This window comes from Setaria italica, chromosome IX (genome assembly GCF_000263155.2).
Source record: "Setaria italica strain Yugu1 chromosome IX, Setaria_italica_v2.0, whole genome shotgun sequence".
In the NCBI taxonomy this organism is placed as follows: Eukaryota; Viridiplantae; Streptophyta; class Magnoliopsida; order Poales; family Poaceae; genus Setaria; species Setaria italica.
Window position 1 is genome coordinate 23,332,715 of NC_028458.1, and position 14,435 is coordinate 23,347,149.

Here is a 14,435-nt window from a genome sequence, read left to right on the forward strand (position 1 = left end):
TCAAGGTCGAGCTCGGTATTGGTTTGGAGGAGTGAGGAGAGCTCATGTTAGTCCGCGAACGGGATGAGCTTGAACCTGTCATCCTCCTGAATGCACCGGCAAACCACTTCATGCTTTCGACCGAAGACAAAGGAAACACAAGAGCAACTTGGAACGGGTTAGCGTAATCGAATGAAATTCTTACCCGAAGTTGCTCCTCAAATGCTTGGCCAATATTGCAGCAAAGAAATCAAGAGAGAGAAATTGCTTGCACTCAACTTTGAGCAAAACTTCCAAGAAAACTTAAGAGCAAAGAGTGCAAAGGGAGAGAGTGAATGAAGTGTGTTGAATAGGTGAAGATCACCCCCTCTCGGCCTATATTTATAGAGCAAATGGGGCAAACGGTCGGATCCCGACCGTGCTCAACGGCTACAAGACATTGGCACAAGTGGGACCCAGGAGCTGTTGCTCCTGGTTCGGCTGACACTCGGTGGGCCCCACCAGCTACCCCCTTTGGCCAGAGGTTTCCCAACGGCTACATGACGTCATGCTTGGGTGCCTCGGCCAAAGTTTTCTTCATAAATACTCAAAAGATTTTACACAGGGATTTTAACCCAAAAATCATTCTCAATTTTTTTTATGAAAAGGAAAAAAAGGCAAGAAAAATACCAGCATGCAAATGTGGGTTAGAAAAAATAAATATAAATTTGGAAAAATCAAATGATCGGGAAATCAAAGTTTTGAAAGGGAAATATGAGATAACTTCCAATTTTTCCTTTCAGCGAAGGGCTCACCATTTTGAGTCCGATGAGCGGGACTCTTCTCCATCATGTTTAGCACTCAGCATTCCATCCTGGAGAAGTGGATGAAGATGCTCGATCCACCTTCTGACACACCTTCTTTGGTCTTCTTAGGTTTTGTCGGTGCCGTCGGTGGCTTCTTGGATTAGGGCTGTGGCTCTGTCCACTTCCTGTGCCACTCATCATCCCTTGGTTGAAACTTGAACATCATATTCTTCCTCGCAATGCAGAAATAGATTTCTCCAGCTCCAACATTGATCCTTGCCTTAGCGTCATCCAGGAATGGTCACTCAAGAATGAGCGGCATTCCCAAATCACCTTCCATATCGAGGACCACAAAATCCACGAAGATGTAGGAACCTTGGATTTTCACCGGAAGATCCTCTACTATTCCCCCGGGGTATCAGATCGTCGAGTTGGCTTGCTGCAACCTTATCAAGGTGGGGGAAAGAGTAGGATAGCTCAACCTTTCAAATATTACCTTGGGCATGATGTGGACACTTGCTCCATGGTCACAAAGGGCCTGCTCGATGTAATAGCCACAGATCGAGTAGCTGATCGCCGGGTATCTCGGATCTTCCTTGCTTGTAGCTACTAGTTCATCCCATGATTCTTTCCTTGGTGTATGGGCTTTTCCTGCATGGTTAGCAACAAATGGCCTCCGAGATGGCTTACCCCATCTGGTGGTAACCGCACTAACATTTTCATGAGAAGACTCGGGTTGCCCCAAAGTGTTCCCAATCTTAGCAGAAGGAACAACAGCAGTCAGTTGAGCTAACTAGATTTCTAGCATCTTATTAAAGCTCAGCTGAGCTAACTGGATTTCTAGCATCTTATTAAAGCTCAGCTGGTCCTTGAAAGTAGAAGAAAGACCATCAAGTTTTATGTTGAGGCTATCCAAGGTTTTCTCATTGGCAGCTAACTTTTTAGTGAAACTTTCATTGATCTTAGCTTTCCCAAAAATGATATCTTTGAAGGAGGGTTGGTTAGGATTGAAAGAATTACCGTTGTTACATCCTTGGTAAGGGCATTGCTGATTCCACCCTAGGCCTCCTTGTAGATGATATCCATTGTTGTTGCTGTTCATGTACAACACGTCCTCCTGAGTCTTAGGGGAATTATTCCCTGAGTGTCCAGTGTTTCCACAAACCTCACATGTCATGTGAGAATCCATAGCTTGGATGGTGTTGGACATGCCAGTTTTCTCTTTGATGTTGTCATTCCACATTGATTAGAGACCATCTTCTCGATCAATGTTGTAGCAGCATCAATGATAAGTGAGAAGAAGGCTCCTCAAGCAGCAACATCGACATTGCCTCGGACTGTCGGAGTCAACCTATTGTAAAAATTATTGAGAATGAGCCATTTATCCATCCCGTGGTGAGGATAGGCCAAGATGTACTCCTGAAGCCTTTCCCACACCTTGGGAATTGACTCCATAGCTGCTTGCTGGAAACTCGAAATCCTTCCATGAAGGGCATTGGTTTTGCCCAATGGAAAGAACTTCACGAGGAATGCCGTCGAGCATTTGTTCCACATATTAATCTTTGAACAGCTCGCATAGAACCATTGCTTCGCTCTCCCAAAAAGAAAAAACTGAAATAGTCAGAGATTAATAGCATATTCACTTACCCCTCTGATGGTGAAGGTGCTGCAGAGCTCTAGGAACTGCTATAGATGGGCGCTCGCGTCCTCGTTGGCTTTCCCACATAATGGGCTGGCCTGCACCATGGTAATGAGACTCGTCTTGATCTTGAAGCTTGCGTTCCCCATGTCCACCTTAGGGCCTTTTAGCACTTGAGAGATTGAGGGAGCGGAGTACTCACGAAGAGTCTTCTGGGCCATAGCGGTTGGCGTAGATGGTGCAAAAGAATCTAAGACGACTATTGAGAGAGTAATCTGAGGAGGAACGACATAAGATCGTACTCTTCTCACAAGTGACTCCGGATTCTCAGTGAAGTTAGTCGGCAAGTCGATACCAATCATACAGTACCTGTCTTCATATCAAAGATAGAGAAGACATATCAAGGTTAGCCTGCTTGAGTAAAGATCATATCAAGGTTAGCCTGCTTGAGTAAAGGTCATATCAAGGTTAGTCTGCTTGAGTAAAGATCTACCAACTATGAATATAAACATATAAAATGTAAAAACTTTTAACCAGTGCCTTCCCTGACAATGGCACTAGATATGGTTGTTGGTATATTTAACGATCACGAATAAATAGGCAAGAGCATGGATATACCATTGTAGCATTTCACCCAAGAATATTCCTAGGGGTATCGTATTTCCCAAAGGAAGGCAGGTAAGTCAAAAGAGTTTACTATGCATATGAGTATACCATAAATGGGTAGAGACAATATTCAAGGCAGGGGTAAGATAGCTAGATAGAGGTGTGACACACACATGATTCATCTCAAAATAACTAAGCTAGGGAGAAGGACTAAGAGTTAGCTCTAGGTTCATATGTACTTCCTATATACTACACATATCATACAAGCATAACATACATACATATTGTATAGAACTTAGGCCTATGCACCTGGGCACACACGGGGAGATAGTTCTCATACTGGTTCCACCTAGCAAAGTTACTACTAATTTACGAACTCACACAACGTACTCGAATATGGAGGATTACAAAGAACTAATAGGGTTGTCACCACCTGCGGCCTACCTCTGCGGCCCATGGGGCAAACTCATATCCAATGAAGCTAAGCAATCCATGCACCATGCTTGCATTGTTAACAAAACTCTAGCCGACCCAAGCTATTGTGACAAGGGCTAAAGCCGCCATAGAAATAGCCATTGAACCGATGTTGTAGCATATATCAACTAAGCTATACACGGTATATATGCACACAAAGTATAACATGTAGCAAGGTCTATAAGCACACATGAGAGTATATAATCCTATACTATGATAGCAAGGGTATACGACTAGCATACAAGCGTATAAGCCTAGCATATAAAGATAGCATGGGGATATATCTAACTTATGCATATAAGAATCAAGCACAACACTATATAAAGAAGATATATACTTTCAATAGAATAAAGTCAACCTAGGAATAAAAGATAATGGAGCCATACCCTAGACTCCAAGGATACCCTGGAACTTGAAGTAGAGCTACTCTAGCCTAACTCCACTAACTTGGAAACTAAGAGGGAGAGAGTGAATCACTAGTTGTGTGTGTGCCCTAGAATGGAGCCCCTCCCTCATATTTATAGGCTCCAGGAGGTGGTTCCACGAGAGAATCTTCAGGGAATATCCCATAACTGATGTAAGGCAGCGCCACGTGGAAGCTGAAGATCACAGGAGACAAGGGTAGTTCGGCCGATCCATGGGTTCAGCCGACCCCCAGTGCGCCCCTCTCGTAACCGTCTTTCTCCGAGTGACTGCCTGGTGAGTTCCAATGGCAGTTGTGCGCATTATCAGGTGGATTGAGGCGGTTGTGGTAGTTTGTGGGCCCTTCGATCCATGGGATGTACGCATGGCAACCTCCCATTGGTCAGAAGCGTATTTCTTGGATCCATAGAGGGTGCTTTCTCCATCCTTTTGTACTTTTTCACCTGCAATCAACTATCCTACAATCACAAGTGGAACTACATTACTTGAAACCAAATATGCGTGTAAGAAATGTCAATCCTCCTTTATTCTTGAGTATATTGATGCTCATATTTGGTACTTAACAACCATCAACAACGGGGTGGGTCAACCTCTGCGCAATCCTGTCGCACACGGGGTGGGTCCACCTTGGCGCCTTCCAGGCGACAGCAATCTACGTGGCGTGGGCTATCCTGTCCTGCTGAGTTTCCTGTGCCCGACCCTAGGGAGCAGAACGAGGTTCCTCTTTACGCTCCACTAGAAGAGCCGCTAAGGATGATTAACCTCCATATGCATGGCTACCAAATGATTAAAAGGCTTAGATCTATGTATGAGGATGTGTGGTTTGAAAAATCCCATGATAGATGGGTCAAACAAAAATTTAGGAATGTCATTCAGTAAACTTTCTACTATAACTACAAAAATCTGTCCACCAAACTATTTGAGCTCAAGATTATAAACTGGAATCATATGAATATGGCCATGGGAGGAGAGAATACTAAGGGATACTTCGATCAACTATCCGGATTGGCTGATTTGGTCTTAGGGCATCATTAGTATATTGAGAATTAGATCCGAGTTTTCTATGCGATGGTGTACATTCCTGAGAGCAGAGAGTACATTCAGGTCATGTTTTAGAGAGCTCCACATAGAATTTGGTGACACCAAATTGCTGATAGTCTTGGAGTCAATACGTGTGATGTGTCCCTACACTACATTGTCTACGGGGATGGTGAACCACCTTGTCATAGTTTGCTTGGTGGATCATTCTCTTCAGACGAGGATATGGCCAAACTTTTTGTGGAGCCGTTCCCTTCTCGCCGAGCATATTGCACGCCCGACATACTTACCCCTGAGGCCAATGTGGTTCACCAGGCACAAAGGAAGACATTGGTACCACGGATCGGCAATGCATAGTCCATCACTAGTCTTCAGCAGTGGCTTCTTCTTTATGTCATGACTGGCTGGGAGTTCGACATCATGGACTTTATTTTTTGTGAGATTCAAGATGTTATCCATGATGGGTTGACCATGGCCCGACAAATGCCATATGCTCACTAGATCTCTGTCATCCTGAGTCATCTTACTAAAAAAGATGAGAACGGTAGAGAGGTGCAAACCGGACCCAAAAATTGGCGATAGGATACAGCAATGCCAAAACACAATTCAATGTATACAAGCTAGCGAGACCAGGATACAGACATCATGGCCTAAGAGCTAGGAATGAACCATCTCATGATGAGCACAGAAATAAGAACGATTGCTTAGATACCAAGGGCAGTGAGGAGGAAAATACATATGTACCTTGTCTCCAAATCACTTATGACCATGACGTATGTGCATCGCGATCTGCTACAGAAACTGTACCAGCCACTCCAGAATTAACCAGTCAGCCGACCGAGCTTGCCTTAATTCTTCAGAGACTGGTTGATGGTCAAGCAAAACAAACCAAAAATAATCTCCGTATGGCCGAGCTACAAAAATGGTTATATGAGAGACTGGCTCATCAGGAGGAGATACAATTCATGTGGCTAGAGCAAGTGGTACAGAGGATAGAGCAAAACATGAACATTGTGCTTACCACCGTCTCTACCATCCTCAATCAGTTGCACCAGCATGTCGGGTTACCACCACCGCAAATTCAACTCCCAGATACCCCCCAGTTAATCATGCCTCTGACTGAATTGGGTAAAACCTCTGAGGTCTCTTTGCCGCATCAAAGTTCAACTGGAATTCCACAATTGTTGACATCAACAATGACCCTGACAGAAAAGGATTCCACACTTATTCCCGCAAAGAAGGGTGGCAACGGTGATGAAACAAATGCATGCATACTTATGGTTCTATCTGATATTGTTGCCTCGCAATAGTAAAAGAAAGATCCTGTGGTGGAAATAGCTATAGATCTGAATGATCATGAAGTGTCTACTGCTGCTACTCCAGATGATCCTAGTCTCACTAGTTTGCAAGCTAAGGATGATCCTAGTCTAACTACTTTGCAAGCTCAGGAAGATCCTGCGGTGGCTCCTGCTCCTGGTCTCGCTACGTTGGAAGGCTCTCCTGCACCTGCTCTTGGTCTCGCTACGTCGGAAGGCTCTCCTACACCTGGTCCTGGTCTCGCTACGTTGGAAGGCCCTCTTGCACCTGCTCCTGGTCCAACTATGTCAAAAGGCTCTGCTGCACCAGCTACTGCTCCAACTACGTCGGAAGGCTCTGCTACTACTGTTGCACCTCCTCCAATAATCATGTATCTCTAGCTCCTGATGACCCTCTCCTGTCAACCAATCCTACTACGTTGGCACCTTCTTCGAACCCTGATGACAAAAAGGTATAATGTTAAACAATTCTTTCATTGCTATTGATTGTTGTATTTGATTTGAACAATAAATGTTTCATTGTCATGTACGAACCAACTATTTTGTTGAGTATCGTAATAATATTTGCCTAGGCATTGTGCTCAGGTTTTAACTATTGGTGATCTGGCAGAGTTTGTACTGGAGTTGGACGAGTCTTATAACCGGTCTAGTACCAATAGGGTGCAAAATGACCAAGCGATCGACTGGCACGTCGCCTTCAAGTTGCAGATGAAGCTAGATCATCTAACTGCTCTAGGAGCGTTAAAGACTCGGATTTCCGAGTGTTTGAGTCGATGGAGTGGATTAGGATTATGGATACATGCAGGAACATAGTCATGGTAGGGTCTAGTCTTCCACCAACCAAAACGGAGACTTCTCCGACCTCTCCATCATGTAATGAGTGATGCTATCGATACAAGGAACCCAAAACTACCTTCGTAGTGTTTTTGTTTGTCATCTTCAATGTAACCCAAAACTATGCCTGGAGCTTCTTAATCCATGGGAGCCATTTAATTGGAGGGAGGGATGTTTGATCTCCAATGTGCGCATGATTGAGTAGTTAGCAAATCCAATCAAAAAAAATGATGTTTGATTGCCAATGTGCACATGAATAAGTAGTAAGCTCACTCAATCGAAGGGAGATTTCTTTGGTTTCCAATATTGACATGTGTGTAAGTAAGCACATGCAACCAAAGGGAGGGATGTTTGATCTCCAATGTGCGCATGATTGAGTAGTTAGCAAATCCAATCCAGAAAAATAATGTTTGATTGCTAATGTGCACATGAATAAGTAGTAAGCACACCCAATCGAAGGGAGATTTCTTTGGTTTCCAATGTTTACATGTAAGTAAGCACATGCAACCAAAGGGAGGGTTGTTTGATTTTTCCAATGTGCACATGATTAAGTAGTAAACACATCCAATGGAAGGCATGGTATAAGGATTTCCAATGTTGCCAGGATGGTACAAGGATTTCCAATCATAGTAAGCACACCGAATAGACGGGAGGTTTCTTTGGTTTCCCAATGTAAAACACAATATATAGAGTAGTTCTCCATCCTAAATACTCCCTCCATTCTTGTTTATAAGACGTGATATGATATAACATTGCCTCCCTTATTACACTTATGCGCATACACCTTATAAACGGAGGTATTAGTACCTAACAACGTACTTCAATATAAGCGAAGCAATACATAAACGGAGGGAGTGGTACCAAATAACGGAATATCCGGCTTTTTGAAGGTGTTCTCATGATATACAAAGATTTTGAATGATAATTTGTTGAATCTGGGTCCAGATTCTCCTGATTCTAGCAATAAAGTTTTGGTACAGGTTACTCTGATTGTACCAATAATAAGAAACGTTCATGAATAGACTACTAGACATTCCACTATTCGGATTTTTGTCTGGCATATTCTACTAAGCGGAGCATTCTTTGTTCGCCATTACCTACTGCGGACCAACCCCAAAATCTTTCTGTCGCGCTTTTCAAAAATTTGGACATCCGGGCCAAGCCGTGTGACAGATGTGAAATGTCAATTTTCCTCCCCCTCCCCCAACAGCACCCCATTTCATCCACCACCATAGCAAAAGGGTATATTGGTAATGTGAAAAGGCCATCTACCCAATTGGCCAAATACCCCGTCTCTTCCCTCCCTCCACCCAAATCTTCCACATCCAAAAACTTCGCCTCTTCCTTGCCTCCATCCTAAATCTTCACCTCCCCCTCGCCTCCATCCCAAATCTTCACCTCCTCCCCACCTCCATCCCAAATCTTCACCTCCTCCTTACTTCCATCCCAAATCTTTAGCTGCTCACCGCTATCCACAAGTTTCCCCTCATAGCTGTCATGCATTTCCCATCTCCCTCCATAGGAGCAGCGGTGATGCAATGGCACCAAGCGGGAAGGTCGTACGAAGGAAACATTAACAACTAGGTACAATATTTTCCTCCCCAGTTAACCATCCCGGTGATGCGATTAAAGTGTTTCCTTGTTTGGTTATGTTACTGCTTTTACTTGTTATTTATTTGCAGATCTTGCAGTTCCCATGTATACACTAGTTTGTTTCTTTTACTAGTTTGTCCTTTGCGCTAGTACAAGGTTGGGTAGGAACATCCTATCTTGGATCTTGTTTTGTGGGGCAGTATCTTTATGATTTTACATGAATTTATTTCTTTTACAGTAGTTTGCCCTTTCGGCTCGTATAAGGTTGGGTAGGAATATCCTTTCTTGGATCTTGTTTTGGCTAGGAACATCCTACCTTGGATCTTGTTTTGGTGTGCTCTACCTTTAGATTTGGCAGCAGTTTATTTCTTGTATAGTACTTTGTTTCGTTTACAATGGTTGGACAATTTTACTAAAGTTTCTTTCTTTTCCTAAGGTGAAGAACTAGAGCTCAATCCATACGAGCGGGTGAGGGATGCATGTATCATAAGGAACCAGGGCATATTGGCTTCCCTCCACATTGGAAAAATCACAAGCTTCCTTAACCAGGCTAGAAAAGTACAAAGAAAGGATACCAATGAAAAAAGAAGTGAAAGAAGAAGTGAAGATCCAGATCCGGAGTATGACCCAACTCAGGAATGGCCTGAATCTGACCAAGAGATAGGCAACACGAGGTATTTGTTGTTGTTGCCTACCAAATTTCTTGTATCATATATGCAGGATTGCTTCTCATTATTTTTGTCTATGCAATTTGTCCAATCAGATCATTGATAGCAAACCTGTCAGCAGGGGAAGAGGGTTGTTTAAGAGGATTCGGGCACCCACATTGAGCACATCATTGACATGACGACTGGCGAAGGCAAGTCATTTGATTTCTTTTTCCCAAAGCTAGAAAATTGTAACATCGCAATTAGCAACCAAATCATTATTAACACACACCACCTGTATGACTATAACAAAATTGTTAGGTGATGCATGCCCTTCCAGAAGAGCATAAGTGCCATGGGATTCAAGAAGGTTGGGTAGACATCTGGACAGGATAAGCAGAGGGTTACACACAAAGCTTCCGATCCATGTTTGAGAAGGGCTCAAACGGCTAGAGGTACCAATGCAAGCTTCAAAGTATGCATCAGAGGGTAGGATCATACTACATGAGCATATACCGATCCTTACTCGCTGGAAGGACTACAAGACCGATAATGAAAAATATTTCAAGAACTACATTGGCAAACTAGCGGTGTGTATATATAAACTCATCTAATACCATAGTACTTTGCATCCTTTCTTTTCATCCATTTTTCTGATTACCCTTGTGTTTTGCTTAATATAGGGACGATTTGACATTTACACCACCAGTCAACCTGTCATAGAGACATGCACTGACATGCTCAAGTCGCAACAGAGACAGGGGAGGTACCGGCTCAAGAAAAAGTTCTTCAATGATATTTTAGCAAATGAAGTCCCAACCAAATCTCCTATGATCACACTAAATGACAACAAGTGGAATAATCTGGTTACGGTGTGGTCTAGCCAACCTCACATGGTATGATAGAACTTCAACTTGCCACTAGCACATTTGCATGTACTGAGCTATTCCTCTTATTCATGTATCTTACACAAGTGTTTATTATTGTGAAGGAGAGGTGTACTACAAATATCGGTAATTGTGGGGTGGTCAGGTTTCCTCAGCGTACAGGATCTAGAAGCTATGTTGCATAGGCTCTTGTTGTGGTAAGCAACTGAGCAAGTCATATTTTTGCTGCGTATTTTATTTGATGAACCTGCTCATGCTCTTTGTTCCAAGCTAGCAGTTTATGCCTATTTTCACATCAAATTAGAGGGAGAAGTATGCTGAAGGAGACCCAACTCCAATAGATCTTTTCAAGAACTTCCATTGCAACAAAAATAGCTACACCGCTCCAGTACAGGCAGCCGTAAGTACTTGATTACTTTGCATTCTTCTTTGCAACAACAACACTAGAAACATTTGTGAGTACTTTTGTGAGACTTTTCATTTTCTTTATTTTATTAGGCTTGGATGGAACAAATTATCGCCCAACCTGGAGACGACTAACCAAAGACCACTACTGAAGCAGTGGCTGAAGTTGTCAAATCTAGGACATTTCGGGAGGTTGCTGGCATTCACCCACCCTCGAAGAAAAGGACTAAGGTTGGTACTGCGCTGTAGGTAGAAGAAATATAAGCTGATCTTGAGAGTGAGAAAAGGAGGGCACAACTTCAGCAAAAGATTGCTGAATAGGAGCCTGAGATGGGTACACTGAGATTGAGGGCTGAAGCACAAGAAACAATATTGAAGTCTCAGACAAAAGATCTCAAAGCTTTGAAGAACACCACAAAGCAGTTGCATTATCTGATTTCTAGTCTGATAAATTTCAGTACCAATCATAGCTAGGCAAATCCTTCCCTCAACTGAAGTGTGTTGCTGGTGAACTTGTTGTTTGTTGTTGATGAACTTTTGTTGTATGTTGTATTGTTGATGCTTCACTTGTTGTATGTTGCATTATTGTTGCTGGTGAACTATTCATTGATTGTGATGTGAACAATATAGAAGTTGGAAATGAGTTATTTTTATGTTTGTGATTGTGATGGTGATCAGCAGCCAAAATTGAATATATGGCACTATGAAATGCAGTAATCGGCTAGAGCCCAGAAAAAATGACCCAATATGATACTGCAAAATACAATAATGGCTCTTCGTTAGATGGGCTAGGGCTAAAAAAACAGCCCAATATGGTGTCCAACAAATATTTTTTGGCCCAAAAAATAGCGTGAAAATCTAAAATAGGCTAAAAATGGCTCAACAAAATTGGGCTCATAAAGGCTCTTACATGGACCAGACCGGGCTTCAATTTATGATGAGCCAAAATTGTCATAACAACTCTGCCACGTCGGAGTCAAGTTGGATTCTTATCCAACGTGGCACAACCTCCGAAAAAGTTTTATAATGACACGTGGGATGAATTTTCATTCGTCATTATCTTATTGATGCAACAAAAATAAGGAACGTCACTGGTCGCGGTTTATGATGCTCGACTAATGACGAAGGGTTTTCGTCACTCCCGTGTCATAAATCCCGGTTTATGACAAAAAAACACGTTTATGACACTTTTTGGTTCGTCATAGATCGAAAGATTTCTTGTAGTGGATCCACGGGAGGAGCAAGTTTTCTTTTTTATTTTACCACCCTATTTATCAGCTTAAACTTACACGTGGGATCCTGGTTGATTTATAATATTTTCGCGGACCTTATATCATCATAAAACCACCATGAAACAGCGAGTGACATTTTCCTTTTGGCTTGGGTAACTTTGTCACTGCATTTTCTCGGACGTGAAACTTTATAACGTTTTCAACTAGAAACATCGTAGATCTATGACAAGAACAAATGTGTCATAAAATTTTTGTCATAGATCGGAAAATTTCTTGTAATGTTTATTTATTTTGAAAATTAATTTTACAATTGCCTAATTGTCCAATAAGAGATGGCATATGCTTTTGAAGTGTAGCCAGTTTCAATGTTACTGTTCGTCTTGCTCTAGGAATTTCTAGAGACAGTGAAGATCAGCTATATAAAGTTTTGGAGCCGGGACTGGGTTACACACCCGTAATCTCCTCAAGCATGGAAGCGTAGCCACAATGAGCTGCCAGTTTGGAGCCATTGTAGAACCATTCCTAGCCTACTTCCCAATTTCCAAGACGAAAAGAAACCAGAATAACTGATGCTATGAGCTAAACCAAGCAAACATTATCCTTGACTATTGGCTCGTGATTCGCTGCCGACTAATACATTATCCTTCACTATTGGCTCGTTGAATGATGCGCTGCCTACTACTAGCTCCTAGCTATTACTAGCTAGGTCCTAACAACATCCCGTGAAGGGAAAAGACGCCAAGAAACCATGCATGATGCAAACGCCAAGAAACGATACACATCCCTCTCGCTCAAGGATGGAGACAGACACGCATGCGGCAGAACCTACCAAAACACTCCATGCCATTCGGTCCGTCTAGGCGTCCATTCATGTATTTCTGTCCTTGCAGTTTCAAACACGGCTGGTAGCCTCTTATCGACGCGTTCATATTAGACGGCAACGCCGCCTCAGGCGGAGTTGTGTCAGTGTGGTACTGTGGTTCAACCCTTAGTTTTGTACGCATGCAACTACTAACGTGTTACGTGTACCAACACCAGCGCTACATCACGACTCGCCCCAATCTATAAACACCAGGTCCCAGACGTAGACAAAGGCGTCTGTCTCCGGCCCATTCCACGAGAAGATGAGTACCAGCACAACTATGATGAACTCTTCTTGGCTGCTCCTTGCTTTGGTTCTGCTCTCTTGCTTCCACTGCTACCCCGCCGCCCACCATGGCCGGAAGCACGCGCGGCCACCACTGACCGCCGCCGTCGTCATCGGCTCCGTCGTCCACTCCGGCTCAGAGCCCACCAAGGCCATCTCAGGTGGGGAAACTTGCCTTCATCACCGTATCACGAATGTTATGTTTCAAACAATTTTTAGCGTCACCGGCCGGTTTCTAACTTACTACACTGCGCCCTGCTCTCTTCTCATGTTCCAGGCACCCTGGTCGCGGTCCGCTGCCACGACGGGTACGGCCGCACGGTCTTCCAGAAGGAGGCGGTCACCGACCGCCGCGGCACGTTCCACGTCCAACTGCCGCACGAGGCCAGCAGCCGGCTCCGGTCCGTCACGGCCTGCTCGGTGCACCTCCAGCAGCCGTCGGGTAACGCGCCGCCGTGCGCCGCTCGAGGGCTACATCTGGTCGGCCCGAAGCGCCACGGCGGCGGCGCTCGGATATTCTCCGCCGGCACGTTCGCCGTCCGTACGCCGGAGCTCTGCGGCCAGAAGGGCCTCTTCTTCCCGCCGATCCCGTTCGTGCCGGAGCCGCCGAACGTCGGTGGCGTGCCGATCCCGCCGAACCCAGTCACTCCAGCACCGCCGTCTCTCGTGCCACCCCTTCTGCCCACACCGTCTCCGCCGTCCGTCCTGCCACCGCTTGTCCCACAGCCACCGCCGTCGTCGATAGTACCACCACTGTTGCCACTAGTTCACCCGCCGCCGCCACCCCCACCCCAGCTTCTTCCTCCCCTGTTTCCTGGCATACCGCCGTCATCCGCTTCCAAGAGTCGACGGCCGGGGACTCCCTGAGGAAAACGTCCAGTTTCAGAGCTGTTGTCGGCGAAGTGTGCATGTATATTGATCTTGGTTTCGTCACTTCGTGTCATGTTCGGAGGATCTGCTGTGCGTTACCATGAAATAGGATGTAACAAGATGTATAATCTAAGTGTCCTGCTCAGTATTCACTGCTAGACAACTCACTTCAAGTAGGTGTCGGAACCCTTCAGTACCGGACGCCTGACCATCCAAAAATAAAGAAAAAATTGGCGAACCGTCAAGAGGCCCCTGCACACGCCATCATCGCAAGGCACAAGTAATATGTGCGTACACGGTCCGTGGGATTCGAACCCATAACCTCAAACCTCACGCGAACCTTCCTTACCATCTTCACCTACACATCACATGTGATTATATTAGATATGCTTTCCTTTATAAGTAACTCGTGTAGAGGCCTTTAGTACCAAGCAATAACACAAATATGTACTAAATGCACTACGGGAAACCTCAAATTTGCCGAGTATTTTTTTCGACACTCGGCAAACAAGCTCTTTGCCGAGTGTCAAGCTAAAAACACTCGGCAAAGAAAAAACACT

The 14,435-nt window shown here is 44.3% G+C and overlaps 1 protein-coding gene across 1 annotated transcript; it reads left to right on the forward strand.

Annotated features, from left to right (window-relative positions):
- The first annotated feature begins 12,888 nt into the window (after positions 1–12,888).
- LOC101773910 (proline-rich protein 4) lies at positions 12,889–14,048 on the forward strand. The gene is made up of 2 exons (XM_004983180.4): positions 12,889–13,166; positions 13,283–14,048. Exons 1-2 carry the CDS (start codon positions 12,983–12,985, stop codon positions 13,870–13,872), a joined length of 774 nt encoding a protein of 257 aa, XP_004983237.1. The 5' UTR covers positions 12,889–12,982; the 3' UTR covers positions 13,873–14,048.
- The last annotated feature ends 387 nt before the right edge of the window (positions 14,049–14,435 follow it).